Here is a 24,944-nt window from a genome sequence, read left to right on the forward strand (position 1 = left end):
TGACTATTTGACCTATATGCTGTATTCTTCATCCCTATGACTTATTCATTCCATAACTAGAAACCTATACCCCCGACTCCTTTTACCTGTTTTACCCAACTTCCACCCTTCTCATCTCTGGCAACCACCAGTCCTATTTATGGGTCTGTTTGTGCTTGGTCCATTTGTTTTTTAGATCTCACATACAAATACAATCATATGGTGTTTGTCTTTCTCTGTCTGACCTATTTCACTTAGCAATATACTCTCTAAATCCATCCATGTTGTCATGAATGGCAAGATTCCATTTTTATTGGGTGAGTAATATTCCACTGTATATGGGCAAGTGGCTTGCCTTCCTATCTTGGCTGATGTAAATAATGCTTCCATGAACACAGGGTTGCATATATTGTTTCACATTAGTGGTTTTGGTTTCTTTGGGTTAATACCCAGTACTGCAATTACTGGATCACACTTTTTTTTAATTTGGGGGGGAAGCCCCATATTTTTTTCCCCAGTGGCTATACCAATTTGCATTCCCACCAAGAGGGTATGAGGGTTCTTTTTTTTCCCATGCCCTTGCCAACACTTGCCATTTCTTCTCTCTTTGATAGTAGCCATCCTGACTAATAGAAGGTGGTATCTGTGGTTTTGATTTGTATTTCCCTCGTGATAGTGACCTTGAGCATCTTTTATGTGTCTGTTGGCCATCTGTATGTCTTCTTTGGAAAAATGTCTGTTCATGTCTTCTGCCCAATTTTTAACTAGTTTGTTTGTTCAGTTACATAAGCTCTTTATATATTTTGGATATGAACCCCTTATCAGTTAAATCACTTACAAGTATCTTCTGATGTTCCTTAGTTTGCTTTTTTGTTTCGTTGATAGTTTCCTTCACCGTACAAGAGCTTTTTATTTTGGTATAGTCCTAACAGTTTCTTTTGCTTTTGTTTACCTTGCCTGAAGAGACATATGTAGAAAAGTATTACAAAGGCCATGTCAAAGAGAGTCCTATCTGTGTTTTTTTTCTAGAAGTTTTATGGTTTCAGGTCTCACAATTATCTATTTTGAGTTTATGTTTTGTGTATGGTTTACGAAGGTGATCTTGTTTTCCCAGCACATTTATCTGTCTTTTCCCTATTGTATACTCTTGCCTCCTCTGTCATAGATTAGTTGACTATACACCTGGGTTTATTTCCGGGCTCACTCATCTGTCCCATTAATCTATGTGACTGTTTTTGTGTCAGTACCATACTGTTTTACTACAGCTGAGTAACATATCTTGAAATCTGGGATTATGATACCTCCAGCTTTGTTTTTCTTAAGTTGTTCTTTTTGGGTTTTTGTTGTTGTTGTTTGTTTTTTGTTTGTTGGCTATTTGGAATCTTTTTGTGGTTCCATACAAATTTTAGGATTTTTTTTCTAGTTCTGCGAAAAATGCTGTTGGTATTTTGAAAAGACTGCATAATCTGTGATTTACTTTGGCTAGCATGGGCATTTTAACAACATAAATTCTTCCACTCCATGAGCATAAAAAATCTTTCTGCATGTGTTATTAACCTTAATTTCTTCTTCAATGTTTTATGGTTTTGAGAGTATAGGTCTTTACCTCCCTGGCTAAGTTTATTCCAGGTATTTTATTCTTTTGGTGTAATTTGAAATGGAAATTTTTTCTTAATTCCTCTCTGCTACTCTATTATTATTGTATAGAAATGCAACAGATTTCTGCATATTTTTAATTTTGTATCCTGTGACTTTTCTGAATTCATTTATCAGTTCTTTTAGCTTTTTGGTGGACTCTTTAGGGTTTTCTATATATAATATCATGTCATCTGCAAGTAGCAGCAGTTTTACTTCTTCCTTAGCAATCCAGATGCTTTTTATTTTTTTCCCTTATCTGATTGTTGTGGCTAGGATTTGTTGAATGAAGGTGGTAAGACATCCTTGTCTCATCCCTGATCTTAGAGGAAAAGCTCTGTTTTTCACCATTCAGTATGATGTTAGCTGTGGGTTTTTCATATATGGTCTTTATTATGTTGACCCCTAAACTCACATCGTTTATAGAGTTTTTATCATGAATGGATGTTTACTTTTGTCAAGTGCTTTTTCTTCATCTATTGAGATGACTGCATGAATTTTATCCCTCATTTTGTTAATGTAGTGTATCACAGTGATTGATTTGTGGATATTGAACCGTCCTTGTATCTCACTTGATCATGACGAACGATACTTTTAATATATAGTATGAAATAAAAACAAGGGTCCACCAAACTGGATGAAGTTAAAGACTTTCATGGCTTAAAGATGATTTTAGTTTTAGTGAATGTCAGATTAAAGTAGGAGGAAGCTGGGTAAGAGAGGAATTTTCCCTCTCATAGGAGATAAAGTTCAGTATTAATAAGCTATAAATGTAAAATTTAATATTAATAAACTGTAAATGTCTCAATAGGAAAATATCCATTCTTTGTGCTTAATATAGAATAGTTATAAAAGGTAAGGTGACATAAATTTAGTAATTCTTAAAACTGCAGGAGCAGCATCATCTTTATTTCAACAAAGTATACTTTACTAATCCTTAAAATGCATTAATGAGAAATAGTTAAAATGAAAAGTTTGGCCACGTAAAATGATTACCTTTGTATCAATACAACCCCGTGTTGCAGCCCTTCCATGTTTACTAGTAAGGCACGCTATAATTACTGTTGCCCTAGCGCACTGGCAAGGGGTATAACAGATTTTAACCGACTATTCTTATTCAGGATCTTTAAAAACAGAAATGCTTATATAACACCAAAGGCATTTAAAATAAAACTGCAGTAAAAAAAATAACTAAAATTAAACTGCAGTTATTTCTGTAAATCAAATTGAGCAAAAAATATTTAATACTTTGGCAATAGATTAATACTCTGGGAGAACAAACTTCTGAGTACCCTCCTACCCAATTTCAATTATTCTGCTAAAGCAGACCACCACAGGAGCTTCTGGACATACACTCAGAGTCTCTGCCAGCCTTTAACAAACAACGCAGAGAAGCAGTCATCAGAGGCCAACTTGTCACTTCCACTTCTCCCTGATCTCATTCTGAACAATCATTATTTCACAATTTCACATATTTCCTATAAGTTTATGTCACAATTTGTGATTTTCCTAGTCTTCACCATTCTATTCTATAATTTTATAATTACCGAATTACATGACAATTTCCTGTGAAACTTATGTCAGGAAGATTTTATTTTTTTTTTAAAGACTATTTATTTATTTGACAGACAGAGATCACAAACAGGCAGAGAGGCAGGCAGAGAGAGAGGGGGAAGCAGGCTCCCTGTTGAGCAGAGAGCCTGATGCGGGGCTCAATCCCAGAACCCTGGGATCATGACTTGAGCCCAAGGCAGAGGCTTTAACCCACTGAGCCACCCAGGTGCCCCAAGTTAGAAGATTTTAAACTTAATACACAACATGGCCACTTTTTAAATCAAAGTCTCTTTAATATTTATTCCTCTTTATACTTTGGGAAATCCTCAAACTCTTCTGCCACTCAAGTATAATTAATAACCCAGGAAAATCAAGCAGCCATGAGTTGTGTGGGCACAAATGGAACAGAAAGTCCATTTGCCTGGTAATTCTGTACCAGGCAAAGGACTTTTTATGGCATCTTCTGGTTAATATTTCATTAATTGTTACTAAGTAGTTACAAAGTTGGCTAAAAATAAAAATCTATGTGTATACCACCATTAGAAACAGCTAAAATCTAACTATAGGACATTTTTTTAAATTAAAATTTAATTTCTTCACAAACTCTAAACTCTTTAACTTTACCAAAATTTTTTATAACCTGATCTGGAATTTAAACACTGTTACTGATTTCTTTCCTAGCAAGTTACATTAGTCTATTACTTTTATACTCTAGGAAAAGAACTTCCAAATTCCAAACTTTCATTCATTCTCCAACCTGGCACTACAGATATAAAAAATATCAGTTTTTCTTTAGTCATCTGCAAATGAGTTAAATAGACCAGAAAACTCCATTCTAAACATCTGGTAAGCAAACACTTATTTTAGAAATAATTATAAAGAGCAATATTAAATACTCCCTAAAGTCATGTCCAACTGTTAACAAGCTAAGTCTAGCATATAGCATAGTCTGAAGCAAGAGATGGATGACCACTAAGATGTTTCCATTCTTTTCCCTTTCTTTCATTTCTTCCTGCAAACTCCAGCTTTAATGGAGCTTTAATGCAAACTCTCATCTGCAAACTGCTCTGCTGGGGGTTTGGTTTGTGTTTTGTGTTTTGATTTGGTTTCTTGCTGCCTACATTTTTGCCTTACTTAATTTTCTTTGCATTTCTTTACAGGTTCTAAAATCTTTTTCTCTAATCCAAAATCAGTTCTCATTAAATTTTGCATTTTCATGAAATTTACATGAAATCTACATTTTCATGAAATCTACAAGTCTACAAATTTTTAAGACATAACAATGTGGAAGACCCTCTCTATAAGGAGCTTATAACTCGTGGGGGGAAAATGTACAAATGGAAAAGCTAAGAATGAAATACTTTAATAGGAACTCATGACAAGAGAAAAGAAAGTTTTGTGATGATAAAAATGACTATACCAGTGTACAGAAGGAAGAGTAAAGATTAGGTGGTGAGAGAAATTGAAAGTTCAGGTCTCTGAGATACTGGAAAAATTAGAGGTCTAATATGGACCTTTATAAGGCAAGAGGTGGAAGGGCAGATGTTCTCATTGGAACTAGAGATGTAACAAACAGCAGCAAATAACACTCTACTGGAACTTAATCCTCACAACTACCCAATAAAGCAGTATTACTTTTTACAAGTGAAATGTAACGGATACATAATATTAGTTTCAGGTATAAAACAAACTGATTCCATATGATACATATCAGGGAAAGGATCACTACAATATGTCTAGTTAATATCATTACAAATAGATACAAATGTTTTCCTGATGAGAACTTTAAGTATCTACTGTCTCAGCAACTCTTACATGTTCAATACTGTATTATTAACTATCGTCACCATGCTGTACATTTCATCCCCATAATTTATTTATTGTATGACTAGAAGTTTGTGCCTTTTAACCACCTTCACGTTATTTTGCTCAATCTCCAAAGCCCAGGCTCTGCCAACTCTAAGGGCCTAATTGGCCAGAGGGAGCCATTTTGTTGCAGTAAACTTAGATTGACCCTATGCAGTGAACTTAGATTGACCCTGCCCCTCCCAGAGGAACTTATTTGCAAAGCCTAGATACAAGGGCGGGTCAGGCCAGGTGAAGACATCGAATCAGTGGGGTGCGCATATATTTACTGAGGTGAGTTTAAATCCCATTGGCCACCTGTGTGTGGGCCAGGCTCAATCACCCCTATAAAGGTTAGTTTGCAAGGCTGGGGAGTAAGAGGAGTAGGAGAGCCGTCAGAGCCCTCAGAGCCATCAGAGCTCTCAGAGCTGTCAGAACCGTCAGAACCATGAGAGCCGTCAGAGCCGCGGCCAACAGCCTAGCCGCCAGCAGCCTCGCCACCACCGAACCGCAGCCCCGCCGTGAAGGGCCTCGCCACCCCGAGCCGTGAGCGGCCTTGTTGCCCCGAGCCGCAGCCCCACCGTGAGGGGCCTCGCCAGAGCGGGGTCATTCCAGGGAGCAGCCTCATTGGCGTGCGGCCTCGCCGTCGAACCGCTTTATCTGGAACAGCCTCATCGGGAGTGGCCTCGTCTGGGGAGCGGCCTCGTTGGCGAGCAGCCACGTCCGGAGTGGTGGCCTCCTCTGGGGAGCAGCCTTGTCAGAGTGGCTTCATGGGGAGCAGAGTCTGTGTCATCGGGGTTGTCCTCCTTGTCATCGTCGCTGTCGTCGTCGCCTCTTCGTCGTCGGGAGCGGCCTCATCCGGGGAGTGGCCTCGTCCAGAGTGGCCTCTTCTTGGGAGCAGCCCTGACCAAGGAGCGGCCTCGCCGGAGCAGCTCCTGTGTGACCTCGTCAGCAGTGGTCTCGTCCTGGGAGCGGCCTCGTCCAGAGTGGCCTCTTCTTGGGAGTGGCTCCAACCAGGGAGTGGCCTCATCTGCAGAGCGGCCTCGTCTGGAGTGGTCTTGTCTGCGGAGCATCCTTGTCCAGAGCGGCCTCATCCAGAGCAGCCTCATCCGGAGCGGCCTTCTTGGGAGTGACCTTGTCGGGGTCATCGTCGTCGTCTCTTCGTAAGAGATGGCCCCTACCAGTTAGTTTGATTTTTGATGCTTGGCGCAAAATAAAGCTTTGTTTGATTTTCGCTTTGTGTCAGTCTCGTTCCTTTGATCACGGATCCTAACACCAACCACCAATGTCTTCTCTGTATCTGAGGTTCAGTTTTGGCTAGGGGTTTTTGTTGTTGTTGTTGTTGTTGTATTTTGTTTTTAGATTCCACATATAAGTGAGAGCATCTGATATTTGTCTTCCTCTGATTTATTTCACTTAGCATAATACCCTCAAGGTCCAGCCATGTTGTCTCAAAGGCAAGGTTTACTTTATTTATGACTAAATAATACTCCTCTGTGTGTGTGTGTAATTCACACCATTTGTTTTTGTTTTATTCTTATTTTCTTTTAAATCCACTGTTACACACAGTATTATCTTCATTTCAGGTATACAATATAGTGATTCAATAATTCCATATATTAATCAGTGCTCATCATGGTTAAGTGTACTCTTAATCCCCTTCACCTGTTTCACCTGTCCACACAAACCCCCCTCTGGTAACCATCTGTTCTCTATAGTTACAAGTCTGTTCCTTGGTTTGTCTCTTTTTTTTTTTTCCTTTGTTCATTTGGGTTTTTTTTTAATAAATTCAACATATGAGTGAAATCATATGGTATCTGTCCTTCTCTGACTGACTTATTTCACTTAGCATTATACTCTCTAGAATCCATCCATATTTGTTGCAAATGGCAAGATTTCATTTTTTATGGCTGAATATTTAATGATATACTACATACACACACACAGACACACACACACACACACACACAAATGGATTACTCAGCATTAAATAGTAGTATATGGAATCGTTGAACAGACTGATTTTGTATCATGTGACTTTACTGAGTTCATTTATCAGTTCTAGCAGTTTTTTGGTGGAATCTTTTGGGCTCCCTATACACAGAATAAATAAAAGTGGTGAGAGTGGACACACTTGTTTTGTTCCTGACCTTAGTGGGAAAGCTCTCAGTTTTTCCTAGTCTACACATTTTCATACTATTTCCTTAGAGTCCTTTGTATTTTTTTTTTAAGATTTTATTTTTTTATTTGACAGACAGAGATCACAAGGAGGCAGAGAGGCAGGCAGAGAGAGAGGAGGAAGCACACTCCCCACTGAGCAGAGAGCCCGATGTGGGGCTGGATCCCAGGACCCTGGGATCATGACCTGAGCCGAAGGTAGAGGCTCAACCCACTGAGCCACCCAGGCGCCCCAGTCGTTTGTATTTTTGTGATATTGGTTGTTATTTCTCCACTTGCATGTCTGATTTTATTTGAATCCTCTCTTTTATTTATTTATTTATTTTTTTGATGGTCTGTCTAAAGATTAACCAGTTTTGTTGATCTTTTCAAAGAACCAACTCCTGGTATCATTGCTTTGTTCTATTGTTCATTTCTACTCTAATCTTTTATTATTTTTTAATTTTATTTTTATTTTCTTTGCTTCTACTGGTTTTAGGCTTTGTTCTTTTTCTAGTTCCTTTAGGTGTCAGGATTTATAGGTGTTTTTTTCCTTTTTTCCAGATTTTTCTTGCTTCTTGAGGGGATCGAGAAACATTTGTCATGCCAGTGGATATGAAAAGAAAGTTGGGGTAGCAATACTTACATCAGACAAAATGTCTGATATGAGGTAGGCCCATACTGCTATAAATTTCCCTCTTAGAGCCACTTTTGCTATGTCCCAAAGATTTTGGACTGCTATGTTTTCCTTTTCATTTGTCTCCATGTATTCTTTGATTTCTTGGTTGACCCATTCATTATTCAATAGCTTCCAGATATTTTCTTGTGGCTGATTTCTAGTTTCACAGTATTGTGGCCAGAAAAGATGCATGGTATGATTTCAATTTTTTTGAATTTGTTGGGATTTGGTTTGTGGTCTAATATGTGATCTGTTCTGGAGAATGTTCCATGTGCACTTGAAAAGAATGTGCAGGGGTATCTGGGGAGCTCAGTCAGTTAAGTATCTGCCTTCAGCTCAAGTCATCCCAGGGTCCTGGGATCAAGCCCTGCATTTGGGCTCCCTGTTCAGCAGAGAGCCTGCATCTCTCTCTCCCTCTGCTGTTCCACCTGTTTTCTCACTTGCTCTGTCACTCTCTCTCTGTCAAATAAATAAAATCTTAAAAAAAAAAAAAAAAAAAAAAAAAGGATGTGAAGTCCACTGTTTTAGGAATGGAATGTTCTGAATACGTATGTTAAATTACCTGGTCCAAGGTATCATTCAAAGCCACTATTTCCTTCTTGATACTCTGTTTGGATGATCTGTCCATTGATGTAAGTGGGGTTTTAAAGTCCCCTACTATCATTGTATTACTATCAATTAGGCTCCTTTCTGTACTGTTTCATGTATTTGGGTGTTCCCATGTTGGATACACAAAAATTTACAACTGTTGTATCTTCCTGGATTGTCCTCTTGATGATTTTATAGTGTCTTTGTCCTTTGTCTATTGTTACACTCTTTGTTTTAAAGTCTCTTTTGTATGATATAAGTATTGCCACCCCAACTTTCTTTTCATATCCACTGGCATGACAAATGTTTCTCGATCGATCCCCTCACTTTCAATCTGTATGTGTCTTTAGGTCTGAAATGAGTTTCTTGCAGGCAGCATATAGATGGGTATTGTTTTTTTAACCAATCCATCACCCTGTGTCTTTTGACTGGAGCATTAAGTCCATTTACATTCAAAACAATTAATATGTATTATATCATTCTGTTATTTGTTTTATGGTTATTTCTTTATAGTTCTTCTCTGGTCCTTTCTTCCCTTCCTCTTTTCTCTCATAAGTTGGCTTTCTTTGGTGATACACGTGGATTCCTTTCTCTTTATTTTTTGTATATCTATTACTGGTTTTTGATTTGTGATTACCACAATTTGTAGATAACATCTTCTGCATATAGCAGTTTATGTTAATAGACCCTTAAATCTGAACCTATTCTTTACCCCTCTCCACCCTACATTTTAGGTATATAGTGTCATACTTTACCTTTTTTATTTTGTGAGTCACTTGACTGATTTCTTCAGGTATACTTGTTTTTACTGCCTTTGTGCTTTCTACTTTTATTACTCTTATTTATGGTCTTTATTTTCTACTCTGAGAGTCCTGTATAACAATTCTGGTATGGCTGGTTTAGTGGTGATGAATTCATTTAGTTTTTGTTTGTATGGAAAACTCTCTCTCTCTCCTTGTATTCTGAATGATAGTCTGGCTGGACAGAGTATTCTCAGTTGCATATTTTTTTCCTTTCAGCACCATAAATATATTATGCCACTTTCTTCTAACCTGCAAAGTTTTTGCTGAAAAATCCACTGATAGCCTTGAAGTTTCCCTTGCATATAACTGTTTTCTTTTTTCTTGCTGCTTTTAAAATTCTTTCTTTATCACAGCTTTTTGCCATTTTAATTTCTGTGTGTCTTGGTGTGGACTTCCTTTGGTTGACTCTGCTGGGGGATCTCTGTACCTCCTGCATCTGAATTTCTGTTTCCTACCCCAGATTCAGTAAGTTTTCAGCTGTTATTTCTTCAAATAAATCTTCTGCCCTCTTTTCTCTTCTCCTTCTGGGATCCCTATCATGCAAATGTTACTACGCTTGATGGAGTCAATGAGTTCCCTAGGTCTATCCTCTATTTGCATAAATGTTTTTCGTTCACCTGTCCATCTTAATTACTTTCCATTACTGCCCTCCAAGTCACAGATTCATCTGTTTCCTCCAACACGCTATTTATTCCATCTAATGTATTTTTAATTTCATTTACTGTGTTCTTCACCTCTGTTAACTTTTTTTTTTTTTAATCTTTGCTACAGGTCTCACAGATGTCCTCTACTCTTCTCTCAAGTCCAATAAATATCTTTACGACTATTACTTTAAATTCTGTCAGGTATATTACTTATCTCCATTCCACTTAGGTCTCTTGCTGTGGTTCTATCCTGCCCTTTCATTTGGGACATATTCCTCTATCTCCTCATTTTGTTACCTCTCTGTGTCTGTTTCTATGTGTTAGAAAAGTCAGTTATGTCTCGTGCTCTTGAAAGTAGTGGCCTTATGAAGAAGAGGTCCTATAGTGTCCTACAGTACAGTGTCCCTGTTCACTGGAAACTGGTGGCTCGGGGTGGCTCCTATATGCAGTATGTGTGTTTTGGATGAGCTGCTTTTTCCTTCGGTTCAGTCATCTGCAATGGCTCTCTGCTTGTTTGGTCCCTATGGTGTTGGTGGGCCAGTGCGAGGCCTCCTTGGGCTTGAGTTGAGTCAGACTAGGTGTTTATCAGAGGTGCAGTGGCACCAAACTACAAGGTGCTAACCCTATATTGTCCCGAGAAGCTTTCGTCAGTGGGTAGAACCAGCAATCAGACCAGCTGTCGGCCCCCAGCTCACTGCTGGGGCCGCAATCTAAGTGGTGTCAGGGAGGGCAAGAGTCACTTTGGACCGGTAGTGGCCCCTGTTGTGGCTGCTTGCACACTGCCAGGCTTGTGGCCCTGGTATGAATGGGCTCCAGCCAAGAGTATAGTGGATGGGGCAGATCTGTAATATGCTGGGGGTGGGGCATGCGGTTTTAACAAGGTTTATACAACGGTCCTCCATGAGAGGGAACCTACTTCTGCTGTGGGTACCAAGGCCCTACAAACTCTGGGACCAGGAGATGAGGTATTGGCAAGGTTTGTGCTGTGTTTTCAGGGAAGGAACCAGCAGCAGACCTGGGTCTGAGACAAATCTGGCTGGATTGGGGGGATCTGCTAAGCAGTAGGTGGAGCTAAGCAAGGTGGATAGTCAATTTCTGCACTGCAGGTGGTCATGTGTTTATACGGGGACACAGTGAAATAACTCCTGTCCACTACTTTGTTTCTGGAGGAGTCTCCCAGTGATCTCTGTCCTGAATACTTCTCTATCCCATACACCCAAGGCATTTTTCAAACTGTGGCTTCTATGCTGTCTCTCCCCAGGCTGTTTGTTATGCAGTCTCTTTAAGGGCATGGGCTCTGTTTTCTCTCACCTTCTGCCCTCCAAGTTTTCCAAGAGCTGACCCACTGATTTTTAAAATTCCAGGCTTTAAGCCATGCTGGTTTTAAGAACTCACAAAATTAGGCCCCTCTGGTTTTCAAAGCCAAGTGTTATGGGAATTCATCTTCCCTGTGAGGGCTTCCTGGTGTGACAGTCTGTTTCTCTCCCTTCTCCGTGCCCACAGGGCCCTCCCTCTCTCAGACAGTTCTGTGGTTTCCCTCCCCACTGTGTCTCTGCCCTTCCTACCCTCTTCAATGTAACCTCTTCTCTACATTTAGTTATGGAGTATATTCTGTCAGTCTTTGGGTAATTTTCTGGGTTATTTACCCTGATGTGAGTGTTATCCAGTTGTATTAATGGAACAAAGTAAGCTTAGGGTTCTTCTACTCCCCCATTTTCCCAGCGATCTCCTATCTCACATCTTTATCCATTCATCCACTGATGGGGATGGTAGGTTGTTTCCATATCTTGGCTATTGTAAATGATACTGCAATGAACATAGGGGTGGCAAATATTTTTTCAAGTTAGTGTTTTCCTTTCCCTCAGAATACTGTTTTTAATTTTTTGAGGACTCTCCATATGGCTTTGCATAGTGGCTGAACAAATTTTAATTTCCCTTTCTTCCACAGTCTCACCAACACTATTTTTCATCTTTTTGACAGTATTTATTCTAACAGGTGTGTAATTATATTGATGTGTCATTATGGTTTTGATTTACATTTCCCTGATGATTAGTGATGTTGACCACCTTTTCACGTACCAGTCAGCCATCTGTATGTCTTCTTTCAAAAAATATCTACTCAGATCCTCCGTCCATTTTTAAAAATTAGATTTGCTAGGGGGTTTTGGTGTGTTTTTTGTTTGTTTTTATTTTGCTATTGAGTTATAGGAGTTCTTCACATATTTTATATACTAACCCACTGTCAGATATATGATTTACAAATATTTTCTCTCATTTGGTAGACTAGCTTTTCATTTTTTGATGGCTTCCATCATCTGTATAGAAGATTTTCAGTTTAATGTCATCCCTCTTTTTGCTTTTGTTGGCAAATCCATAAAATCATCACCATGACCAATGTTCAGGAACTTACCACCTATGTTTTCTTCTAGAAGTTTTATGGTATCAGGTCCTATATTCGTCTTTAATCCACTTTGAGTTATCTTTGTGAATGCTGTAAGATAGTGATCCAGCTTCACTCTTTTGCATATGGCTGTCCAGTTTTCCCAACACCATTTATTCTTCAGTAATGTGTATTTTGTATTATATTCTGGGCTCCTCTGTCACAAATTAATTGACCATATTTGCGTAGATTTAGTTCTAGGTTCTCCATTCTGTTCCACTTATCTGTGTCTGTTTTTATGCCAAGTCTGGTAACTACAGACTTGTAATATACTTTGAAAGCAGGAAGTGTAATGCATCCAAGTTTGTTTCTTCTTTTGCTTTGGTTATTTGGGAATCCCTTTTTGGCTCCATTCAAATTTTAGGACTATTTATTTCTGTGAGAAATACCACTGAAATTGTGATAAAGATTGCACTGAATCTGTACATTGCTTTGGGTAATATGAACATTTTAACAATATTAGTTATTCCAATCCATGAGGACCAATTATCTTCCCATTTGTTTCTTTTCAATTTCTTTCACTAGTATCTTACAGTTTCAGTGTACAGGCTATCTCACTCCCTTAGTTAAATTTATCCCAAAGTGTTTTATTCTCTTTAATACAGTTATAAATGAGATTATTTTCTTAATATCTGATAGTTTATTATATAGAAATGCAACAGATATTTATATATTGATTTTGTACCCTATACTTTTACTAAATTCAAGGTTTTCTACGTATAACATCATGCAATCAGCAAATAGTGACAGTTCTCTTCTTCCTCTAATTTGGATGCCATCCATGCATCCAACCATCCTATGTCTAGGACTTCCAATAGTACACTGAATAAAGGTGGTAAAAGTAGGCATTCATGTCTTATTTCTGATTTTAGAGAAAAAGTCTCAAGCTTCCAGCTTTTAGTATGATGTGAGGTATGGGCTTATCATATACGGCCTTTATGATATTGAGATACATTTCCTCAATACCCACTTTGCCGAGAACTTTTATCATAAATAGATGCTAAATTCTGTCAAATGCCTTTTGGCATCTATTGAGATGACCTTATGATCTGTATCCCTCATTTTGTTAATGGGTATATCACAATGGTTGATTTGCAGGTGGCGTATCATCCCTGCATCCCCCAGAATAAATCCTACTTGATCATGGTGTATGAGTTCTTTAATTTTTTTTTAATTCTCAGACTGTGGCAATTATTGAGAACAAAACTCTCATACAAAGGTAAAATGATAACCAAAGGAATCTCTTTTATAAGCATGACTCTTAATGAAAGTCTAGCGAATACAGAAGAGAAGAATATTTTGCTTTGAGAAACAGCAGTGCATTAAAGCAGCCTGAGGGCAAATGCTACTTCCTTCATGTCATGTATTCTTTTACTTTATTCTTAAGTTCAGTTTGCTCATATTTTGTTGAGAATTTTTCACATCTGTGTTCATCAGGTATACTGGCATGTTGTTTTATTGAGGCATCTTTAACTGGTTTTGGTATGAGCATAATGCTGGCCTTGTAAAATGACTTTGGAAGTGTTTCCTCCCATCCTATTGTTTGGAAGAGACTGAAAAGAATTGGTATTAATTCTTTAAATGTTTGGTAGAATTCCCCAGTGAAGCCACCTGTTCCTGAACTTTTGTTTATTGGGAGGTTTTGGATTACCGATGAAATCTTACTAGTCTGTTCAGATTTTCTATTTCTTCATGACTCAGTCTTGCTAGGTTTTACACTTCTAGGAATTTACCTATTTCTTCTAAGTTGTCCAATTTGTTGACATATAACTATTCATAGCAGTCTTTTATGATCCTTTGTATTTCTGTGGTACCAGTTTTTAAATCTCTTCTTTCATTTCTAATTTTATTTGTGATCTCTTTTTCTTGAGTGATTCTAGCTAAAGGTTTGTAGGGTTTGATTACATTTTCCAAAATTTGATTGTTTCCAAATTGTCTTTTTACTCAGTTTTATTATTTGCACCTGATCCTTGTTATTTTCTTCCTGTACTAACTTCAGGCTTCATTTGTTCCTCTTTTTCAGGTTCCTTGAGGTGTAAAGTTATTTGACATCTTTCTTGTTTCTTGATGTAGGCCTTTATCACTATGAACTTCCCCCTCTTAGAACTGCTCTTGCCACAGAGCCCAGAAGTTTTTTATTTTTTGGTATGTTGCATTTCCATTCGCCTCAAGGTATTTTTCTTTTGATTTCTTCTTTAAACAACATACTCCTGAGAAACCAGTTTTTCAATGTCCACAAATTTGTGAGTTCTCCAGATTTCTTCTTATAATGGCTTTTAGTTTCGTATTACTGGGATCAGAAAAGATGCTTAATATTATGTCAATCTTCTTAAATTTATTGAGATGCAAACCAAACAAGACTCTGAACTATAGAGAACAAACTGGTTACCAGGTGGAATGTAGGTTGAGGGGATGGGTGAAATAGGAGATGGGGATTAAGGAGTGCACTTGTGATGAGCACTGGGTATTGTATGGAAGTGCTGAATCACTATAAAACTAATATTACACTGTGTTAACTACCCAGAATTTAAAAAAAAGAAAAAAGACTTGTTTTCTGGCCTAACAATTGACATACACCCTGCAGAATGTTTCCATGTGTTACCTGAAAAGAATGTGTATTCTGTTGAATTTGAATGAAATGTTCTGTTATATGTCTGCAAAGTTCATCTGGTCTAACATGTCATTTAAGGCCAATGTTTCCTTACTGATTTTTCTGGATGGATGATCTATCCATTGATAAAAGTGGGTTTTAAAGTCCTGCACTATTGGGCGCCTGGGAGGCTCAGTTGGTTAAGCAACTGCCTTCGGCTCAGGTCATGATCTTGGAGTCCCGGGATCAAGTCCCGAATCAGGCTTCCTGCTCAGTGGGGAGTCTGCTTCTCCCCCTGACCCTCTTCCCTCTCATGCTATCTCACACTCTCTCTCTCAAGTAAATACATTAAAAAAAAAAAAAATCTTGTAAAAAAATAATAAAGTCCTGCACTATTACTGTACTGCTATCTTATTAGATTGACCTCTTTATCATTATATAATGACCTTGTCTCTTAATTAGTCTATTTAGCTTTCTTTAGGTTTCCCTGCGCATGGATTATCTTTTCCATCCCTTCACTTTCAGTCTGTGTGTATTCTTACATCTGAGGTGAGTTTCTTTAGGCAGCATATAGATGGGTCACGTCAGCCACAATGTCTTTTAATTGGAGAACTGAGTCCATGCACATCTAAAGTAAATATTGATAAGCATGCACTTACTGCCATTGTGTTCATTGTTTTCTACCTATTTTACAGGTCTCTGGTTCTCTCTTCTTCTCTGGTTCCCTTCCTTTATGATTTGATGATTTTCTGCACTGGTATGCTCAAATTCCTTTCTCTCTTTTGTGTTTCTAACTACAACGTTTTGCTTTGTAATTACCAAGAGACTTACATAGACTGTTACAAATATAAGTAGTTTTAAGTTAGTAGCAACTTAAGTTAGAACACATTCTAAAGCTCTACATTTTTACTCTTCCCCTCTTTGCTGTAGCATGACCCACACATGCTCATCATGTTCATTTTTTATTTATATAGTTTAATATATGTTCTTAAATAAATTAAACATGGACCAGCCAAACAAGTTAAAATAGTATATACGACATTAAGAGAAAATTTAATGGTTCCTAAAGCCTGCCTAAGCATGTTTAGCTCTAATGTTAATTCCATAGTAAGAGATAAATATTCTGTATTTAGGTTCGAGTCAGAGTAATACCTCACTGGAGAATGGAGTTTTTAAATATATTACTTATTATATTAAACAGAAATAAAACTTTGGCATTAAGTGATAATGCAGCTGTTTTTCTTGTACTTCAAATTCATTGTTCCTTCATATACAGATATAAAATTTTTATTTTACCAGCAACTTCTAGCTTAATTTGCTTTCTTGAAAACCACAGAACCCAGTCATTGTTAATCAATATGAAGTTATTCGAGTGAAGACAGTAAGGACTTGTGGAAGAAAGCCATCTAATGAGAAGCCAGAGAGGGAAGGAGGCATGTTTTTTCAATTGTACCAGTCTGGAATGGAGTTTCTGTCTGACTGACAGTAGAAGGAAAAGAAAATGTGTTGTTTCAAATACCACAGATTCTCATTGTTCTTAACAAATCTTGGTAAACTTTCTTGAATAAATGTTCATTTGCTCTATGTCCTTGGGACCATCTCGAGAGACTTCATTGTTTTAGAATTTTCACCATCTCACTGGGCAGTCGGGTCTGTGGAGCCACTCATGCTGTCATCCTGGAAACCCCTCTCATGTCATTTATGCCCAGAATGTTTTCTTGGGTTATACTTTTGAGTGTCTTTTTTAAGGGCTCTAATTACATACATCCTTTGACTAACTTCCATTTCAACTACTTTTTGACAATTTTTTTCCCTCACTTTTCATTCTCTTTGTTTTCCTATACATTTCTGATAGGATTTTGCCTTATTGTTCTTTTTTTTTTTAACTTCAATCGATCCCCCTTACATTTTTCTTGTTTTCTTGACCATTATTGTTCTTTGTATTTCTCAAAGTGGTTTATTCCTCCCGTACTCTCAAATGTTTATTTGATGACATTTCTTTCAGTTGACAGTATTGTGTTATAGTGTAGCTTTTGGATTTTTCAGTTCCACCCTCCACCTAAGAGATTTCTTTTATAGATATAAAATGAATACATATTTAGTCTGCTCCCTACCCCATTTCATATTAAGTGGAAGAAGGAGATTAAGTTGTAACATGCCATGCTGAAATATCCCTACTTCTCTACCATACAACATGCTGTACTGCTATATATTAATATAATATAATAATAATTTAATAATATAATAATTTAATATTCAGAAAATCCCAGCAACTAGTATACTGCTAAGAATCAATCGGTAGGCAATTAATATTTGTTAGATGAATTTGAATGAGTCAGTTCATTTTTTTCTGGCCTAAATTACCACAAGCATGACATGCAATAAAAAGTTACTGAACAATTAATTCATATCCTTCCAAGTGTTGGTCTCTCTGGGATCATATCTACTTCCTTGAAAAGAGCTTCTTTTCTCAACATTAAATATTTCAAAAAAGAGATTAAAACAGTCTGTTGTGACTGATGTTTTTAGGCTAGTAAGAAAAAAAATGGGAATAATTTTAATACTTAAGTGGAGTCTAACAAGTTATTCTGTAGTTTTAGGGCAGGGGTCAGGAAGTAACATATTAAATGAATGACCAACTTAAAATAATTTGTGATAACCTACCAAATCCAGGAACACTTTTGAGACTAGCTTTGAGGCAAATTTTCTCCAATCTGAGGTAGCTATATCTCATCAGACAGTTCCACAGGAATAGCCAGTCCATTCTCGTTCGATGATTCATGATAATGACACTTCTTTCCCCAGGAACAAATGCATCACCTGTTATAATCACCTTCACACCAAACACGGTCTCCAACAATGCCTAAGGAATAAACAATATAGACATGTAACAATTTAAAGTTATGATTTCCCACAGATAAATTATATCATGTCCTGTAAATAAATCTGATTTCTAATAAGTCAAAGGCATAGTGTTTCTCAAGATTATTGCTTCTAGGGGCACCTGGGTGGCTCAGTGGGTTAAGCCACTGCCTTCAGCTCAGGTCATGGTCTCAGATCCTGGGATCGAGCCCCACATTGGGCTCTCCGCTCAGCAGGGAGCCTGCTCCTCCTTCTCTCTCTGCCTGACTCTCTGCCTACTTGTGATCTCTCTCTCTGTCAAATAAAATTTTTTTAAAAAAAGATTATTGCTTCTATAATAATCTGGAAAAAGAAGTTAATCTCAAACAATGAGAATACAAAGGCACTGTTTATATTTTTAGTGTTATTAATTTAGGTTTCTGACAGTTTCTTAATTAAAATAATGCTAACTTTCACTGAAATCTCCAGGATATATTTTTTACCTTAAAAATTAAAAAGTATAAAAAAAGAAAGAAAAAAAAAGTGTAAAAGACATGAAAGAAGATTCCACTGTGTAATTTCTTTTTTTTTTTTTTTTAAGATTTTATTTATTTATTTGACAGATCACAAGTAGGCAGAGAGGCAGGCAGAGAGAGAGAGGAGGAAGCAGGCTCCCTGCTGAGCAGAGAGCCCGATGCGGGGCTCGATCCCAAGTCCCTGGGATCATGACCTGAGCCGAAGGCAGAGGCTTTAACCCACTGAGCCACCCAGGCGTCCCCTCCACTGTGTAATTTCTTAAGGCTATAGATACATTATTACTCTCTAGAAAGGATAATCAGGAAACTTAACACCGAGTATAGGGCTGAGGGAACAGAAAGTCAAAATTTTCATTTTATACCTTTCTGTATTATGATCTTTTTAAACATATACACATATCTGTTTAACAATATAAAGGATAAAATAACTATATGTTTATAAACTTCTGCAGCCCCAGTACCCGGTACCTAGAAGATGCTCAAGTATTTACTGAATTTGGAACTTTTCTGATAAGCAGGCATATAAATATTTAGAAGAAAATATATTACAGACTGGTTTTGTGGAGGAAAAAAAAACAGAAAATAAGAAAACTTGATTATTAATTTCAATCCCTTACTTAAATTTTCTAGTAATTTTTAGGTAAAAAATTTACTAGATAAAATATGACTTCACTATTAATGGAAAAAAGGGATTGAAAACCTTTGTGGAAGTATAAAGCGCATAAACTGCAGTACAACATATAACAGAATATGGAGCAACAATGCAAGTAAACGAACTACAGGTATCTACAACAACACAGATGGCTCACTAGCATAATGCTGAGAGAAGCAAAACAAACAAAAAGTGCCATATATAAAACTTCCTAAAACAGACCGCAACTAAGATATTTTAGGAATAAATATATAGCCAATAAAATTATAAAGAACAGCAAGGGAACGACTATCTTATAGGTCAGGTTAGTGGCTGCTTCTATTAAGGAGGAAATGATTGTTACTTCTCAGCCCTCCGGCAAACCACCTACCTTCCAATACTCTAATTCTTGAACTGGTTGATAGCTACACTTTAATAGATCATTTTAAAGTGTGCATTTATGTTTTACAAACATTGGCTATGTTTGTTACATTTCACAAAAACAGGACTTCAAAATAAACACAGGACCAAGAAAAAAAAGGTTAAAAGGAATATTAGCTAAGGAAAAGTCAGAAGTGTTTTATGTCCAAAGAATTATGCAATCAGAGTGTCAATATCTTAACAGAGTAAAATGATATCCCACAGATCCCATCAAGTTACCTTCCCAGAGCTGAGATTTACTTTAGGGCCTGGGTGTTTAACCTGACATCAAGTCCTAGAAGTATGGCCTTCAGGGAGTAAATAAAAACGAACACCTCCTGAAAATGTATACACAGGTACTCTGCTCAATGCCTGTAGTTTTCATCTGATTTTCAAAAGGGTCACTCAAATAATTATAACCCCCACTCCAAAGTCTTGGGAAGTCAAGTCCTAGGTAGACTTCTCGATAGAGAGCCATGGCAGAGTCCTCTAGGCTTGGACCCGCAGCAGGAACTGTCTCTTTCTAAGTACACAGGACCATCAACTCCCAAAATGAATCACTGAATTACATGTCTCAGCCCAGAAGACATGTGTGAAGTCACCATCTATGGCTTATTAATTGGGTCCAGCTCCACTCCACTTTCCAAATGATACTTTACAGTTTTTACAAAGAACTAAAATGCAGGATGCCCTTCCCTTAACTGGTAGAAAGATGAAGTTGACTGTTAATTGTGTATTGTGCCACATAAAAGAGTTAAAAAATCTTAAAGCCTATAAATCCCAAACCTCAACCCTCACCTTTTAAGTGCAATTTCTAATACATGTATCCCGTGGATCCCAAATGTCAAAATAAATCCAGACTGTTTGTCCAGGAGCATATCATACAGCACTCTCTCCCTTGCCATCCAGCACTTCATCAGAATATGCCTGAAAGTTATATATAACCTTTTGGACAGCCTAGATCTCAAACTCACATTAATCATTTGTAATACCAGACAAGACCTATCTAGTCAAGTTATTTACAGCTCCTGCAAAGGCAGAACTACAAATATTTACTACACAGAGATAAGGTTATAACGTGGCTAAACTGCAGAATTCAAATAATTGGATTAAAACTGATTAATCAGATTAAGAACTGTTCTAGAAAAAAATGTGAGAATACTGTCTTTTTTCCTAGTCCAGAATAGAAACTAGTATAGAAGAAAAACTAATCTTATAAAATTTAATAATGGTTTATGGAAGTAATTTCTGAGGATCTTTTATAGACCACTAATCACTACCTCAAAGTGTTCTACCGTGTCTGAAAACACAAAGATGAGAGGTTCCCCTTCATGATCACAGAGAATCAGTTTTGCCATCACGCCCCAAGCTCTCATTTATCCTTCCGATGAATCTTTATTTAGTCTGAGGTAAAAACAACTCTGTGGCGCTCCCCTTCTCCTAGTCTGCCTGGGCTTTTCAGACTTCACTTAGGCCCAGCTCTTCAAATCCTTAGCTATTTAAAATCTTGCAATCCCAAGCCATTCATCAAACACAGTACCCCTTCTCTTAATGGCAGTCTAGGTAGAAACTATACCCTGTATCTGTTGAACACCTGTTTTATTCTAGGATTGGACTGTAATCAGCAGGCTGTGGAAGAGACTTGTGTCCTACGTGGGGAGTTATCAAATGATCTCTAAACTCCTAAGTCATGACTAGGGTGAAAGGACAGAACTCCAAATAATTTACATAATCCCAGATTATTAGCTACAATTGGACCATTGGAAAGACTCCCAACTTTGAGAAGCAAAAAGTGTTCTGGGCACATGCAAAGTCTGATCTTGACAATAGTGATTATACTGAACGAACTGTCCAAAAATGAAATGAATTAAGACCTACACTCCCCGCTGTAGGTACGTACCAAGAGAGAATGGTCACTCTGCAGACTGTTCTGGAAGGAATTCTTACACAGTTTAGACGAGGTGACCTCTAAGTCTCGCCTAACACTAAGATTCTAGAAGATTTTACTGGGGAACCTCATTTAAAACGCAAAATGCTCCTTAAAAATGGTAAGAGAAGAAAAATCTTGCCAATGAAATCATTTTAATGCATAAGAGATGCTTACAAAAAAGATCGCCTTATGATTATTTCGGTGAAGCAGTAATTTGTTTAAATCCATTTACCTAATCTATTATTAGTGAACATTTTTTTTTAATTGTTTGGGACTGCTTAAAGTAAAGTACATGTATAGCTGAGAAAAGACTAAATTCCCTCTGGGTAAAAAAAAAAAAAATCTATTTGCTTCGAAATAAAAACTTCTTTAGGACCTTGTAGAAGTATGAAATAAAAGATCATAAAAGAAACTGACAATTTTTTGTGACTTAGCTGTAAGGCATTCAACTATAAATTTCTTAGCTGAAAGACTCTGCTTGATATGCCCTTACTCATAAACAAGGCAGTGAGTTAAACAGGTAATAGAAATTTTTTCAAATATATACTAATTTAAAACTACAGTGATGGTTGTTGAATTCTGCCTGTGTGTTAAGTTCTCAGAGCAAAAGTCAGGAATAGCTGAAACTGACCACTGAAAATCTCACAGAAATGTACCTCACAGGAGACCAGTACATATCAATAAATTCAGCTCAGTTTTTTCCTAAAGAATGCTAGAACAGCTTTTTCCACCTGACCATCAGATGAAGTGATTGATCTACATGCTATTTAAAACACAAGAATGACACTCAATATAGCACCACTCACATTTCCTCTCACTTTCAACAGGGGTGAGGGTAACCCTAGATTAAAAAAAAAAAGAAACACACACACACATATTATCTTTCCACTCTTCGCTCATCCCCCCTACTGCATGCAACTGGAGTTGTAATAAAGACTTGTACCATAGTGTATGGTGTACTGCTGTGTGACAGTACCAGCGCTAAGAGTGACAGCAGAAGCAGCTATGGCAGAATTTGTTTAGTGAAGTCCAGCATTTCTTCCAGAGTAACAGATTTTAGTTATGTACCTAGCTGCCCAGAGGAAAGACGGTATTTCCCGGATGTTATTATAGCCATCAGCCATTCCCTCCAATGGGGTGAGCAAGAGAAATAGGTGCTCTTTGTAATTCACTGATTTAAAGGAAACCCTTGCTCTGGATTTCCTCCCAGACCCACTTCCTGCAGAGTGGGGCAAAAAAGTGGTAGTGACCAGTCCTGACCATATTATTATGCCAGGCTGGATGGAAGGAATCTGAGTCCCTGAATGACATGGGAGCAGAGCTACCCTGCCCACGTGGTCCTGCGGATGAATAAAGTTCTACCTTACTCAAGCCACTGTATTCTGAAAAAGCTATCTTCACTACCTCATTCGCTCATCAGAATAACTGCCTGAGGGAAGCAGGCAGTATTAGAACCCCTGTTTTTCAAATGAAAAGAGAAGTTTAGGGAGGCTAAGTAGTTCCGCCAAGTTCAAATGACTAGAAAGTGGTAAGGTCAGTACTGAAATCAAATGTCTGTACCAATAAGCACTCCACTTATATTGGCTCTCCGAGGAAATTGATTGGACACTAAAGCATGTCAACTGCAATGACTCCTACCAACATAGTAACTGCAAGAAAATTTTCAAAACCCTTCAGGTTTTGGTAGAAAGGTGTAGCCAAAAATGTGATTCATATTCAAAAGATTATACACTGGAAAATTTAAGACTTTAAATAAAATGTAAAGCAATGTATGATCATTACCAAAAAATCGTTTACCTCTAAACATTTTAGAATCAGATACACAGTGCTGAATCAGCAATGGCTCTCAAAAGATCATCTACTCGTTTCTTTATTTTACAGATGATAAAATAAAAATCTTTAAAAAGTTATATAATTGACTTGAAAAAAGTTGAAAGTTTTCAAAATGAAATGTCTCTGGTTTATAGTGACTATAAACGGAATTAGTTAACATTCAGGTAGCTCGTAGAGGACTTCTTAGAAATATGTACTTATGACAGTTAAGCTTATGTGAGCTGGGCATTATGTGCTTATTTTACTTAATATAAATATGATATTTGATGGAGAAATACTCATTTTGTAAATAAGTACTACTAGTGGGTAAGCAACACCATAAAAACGAGTATTCCATATTAAATGGTCTGTTTGAAAGCCGCAATGAAACAACAGACATCATTTTAAAGCTAATTTAAAAATCTACCTCTAAAAAATTCATGGCCTGAGAAGTCACCTTCTGTTGTCTAGCAAAGGAGGCAGTCTCTCAGGCGAATGAAAGACAAACTAGTCAAGCTGTGTGTATCTACAACTAGGCAAGATGGCTCGGGTAGAACACTATTACCTTCACGAGGTCAGAGGTCCTGTCTGTCCTGCTCATCATCACCTTCTAGCAATAGGCTTGGCGCACAGTGGACACTTAACAAATAGTTGCTGGATCAATGTCCAGGATCCTGCTGATCACTTCTGACATAAACAACAGTTAACAAAACTTACCAGAAAAGTCCTTCCTTCTACTATGAAAGGAAAAAGAATTTTTACATAAATGTATAAGGAGTATCCATACTGATAATGAAAGAATATTACAAATATTTGATGCAATGTACTTCCTAGAGGAGGAAAAAAAAAAAAATAGGGAAGGTGGCTGTTGCTTCCTGCCCTGAAAACTCACCACTCAGCTAAGTTACAGGAAAATAAGGTTATGATGAATTAAACAGATGAGAAAGCTCAGAATGTAATGAAGCCAACAAAGATCCCGATATAAATTCTAGAACTTGAAAGTATGGTATTTTAAATAGAGGCAGCAGAAGAGAGGGTCAATGAACCTGGTGACTTGTACAGCAACGTAAGCATCTACCACACCTGCAACTGCAGTCCCAGAAGGAGAGGGGAGAGGAATGGAGCAGGGAAAAAAAAAAAAAAAAAAAAAAAAGTGAGGGAACACGAGCCCCAAACATTCCAAAGTGGAAAAAACAAAGCTACAGATCTAAGAAGCCCAATGAAACACAGCAAAATAAACAAAGAAAACTAGACCTAGCATATCATCACCAAACTGCTGAAAACAAGCAAACAAAGAAAACACAACAGGGAAAGAAATCTTGAAAGCAGCCAGAGAAAAAGGGCTGCAACAATAGAGGATAGCTAACTTTTCATCAACAACAAGGAGACCACAAGACAGTAGAACTTTAAAGTATGGAAAGAAGAAAAACTGTCATCCCATAAATTTCACAGCCAGCAAACAGAACTTCAAGAACAAAGGCAAAATAAAGAAATTTTCACTAAAAGAAAACAGAATTAATCCACAGGAGCCCTCACTGCAAGACAAGCTAAAGGAAGTCCTTCAGGCTGAAAGGAAATGATACCAGACAGAAACTCTAATAAAGGATAAAGAATACTATAAATGGAAAATACTTAGATAAATACAAGACTATATTCTCTCATACTATTTCTTTGAAAGACACAGGACTAGTAAAAGGGAAAAGCTGTAACACTCACCCTAGAGTTTATTGTGCAAGTGGATGTGTTAGGCCAGCAGCAGCAGCACCAAGGAGGCGAGCATGAAAGCCCTACCCGATCCCGACTCTTCCATTTGACACAAGGTGGTAAATAGGAACCTCGGGTGGACTGTGACCGGCTCAG

At 37.5% G+C, this 24,944-nt stretch overlaps 1 protein-coding gene across 1 annotated transcript in view; it reads right to left on the reverse strand.

Annotated features, from left to right (window-relative positions):
* LOC116862677 (lysocardiolipin acyltransferase 1) overlaps window positions 1–24,944 on the reverse strand; it is a 115,702-nt gene that overhangs the window by 88,688 nt on the left and 2,070 nt on the right. The window contains exon 2 of the mRNA XM_032850036.1: window positions 17,579–17,777. Within this exon, the coding sequence (XP_032705927.1) occupies window positions 17,579–17,777 (199 nt within the window). The remainder of the gene's footprint in view (window positions 1–17,578; window positions 17,778–24,944) is intronic.

The sequence above is a fragment of the Lontra canadensis genome, unplaced genomic scaffold (assembly GCF_010015895.1).
Source record: "Lontra canadensis isolate GAN:19392208 unplaced genomic scaffold, GSC_riverotter_1.0 scaffold297, whole genome shotgun sequence".
Classification (NCBI taxonomy): domain Eukaryota; kingdom Metazoa; phylum Chordata; class Mammalia; order Carnivora; family Mustelidae; genus Lontra; species Lontra canadensis.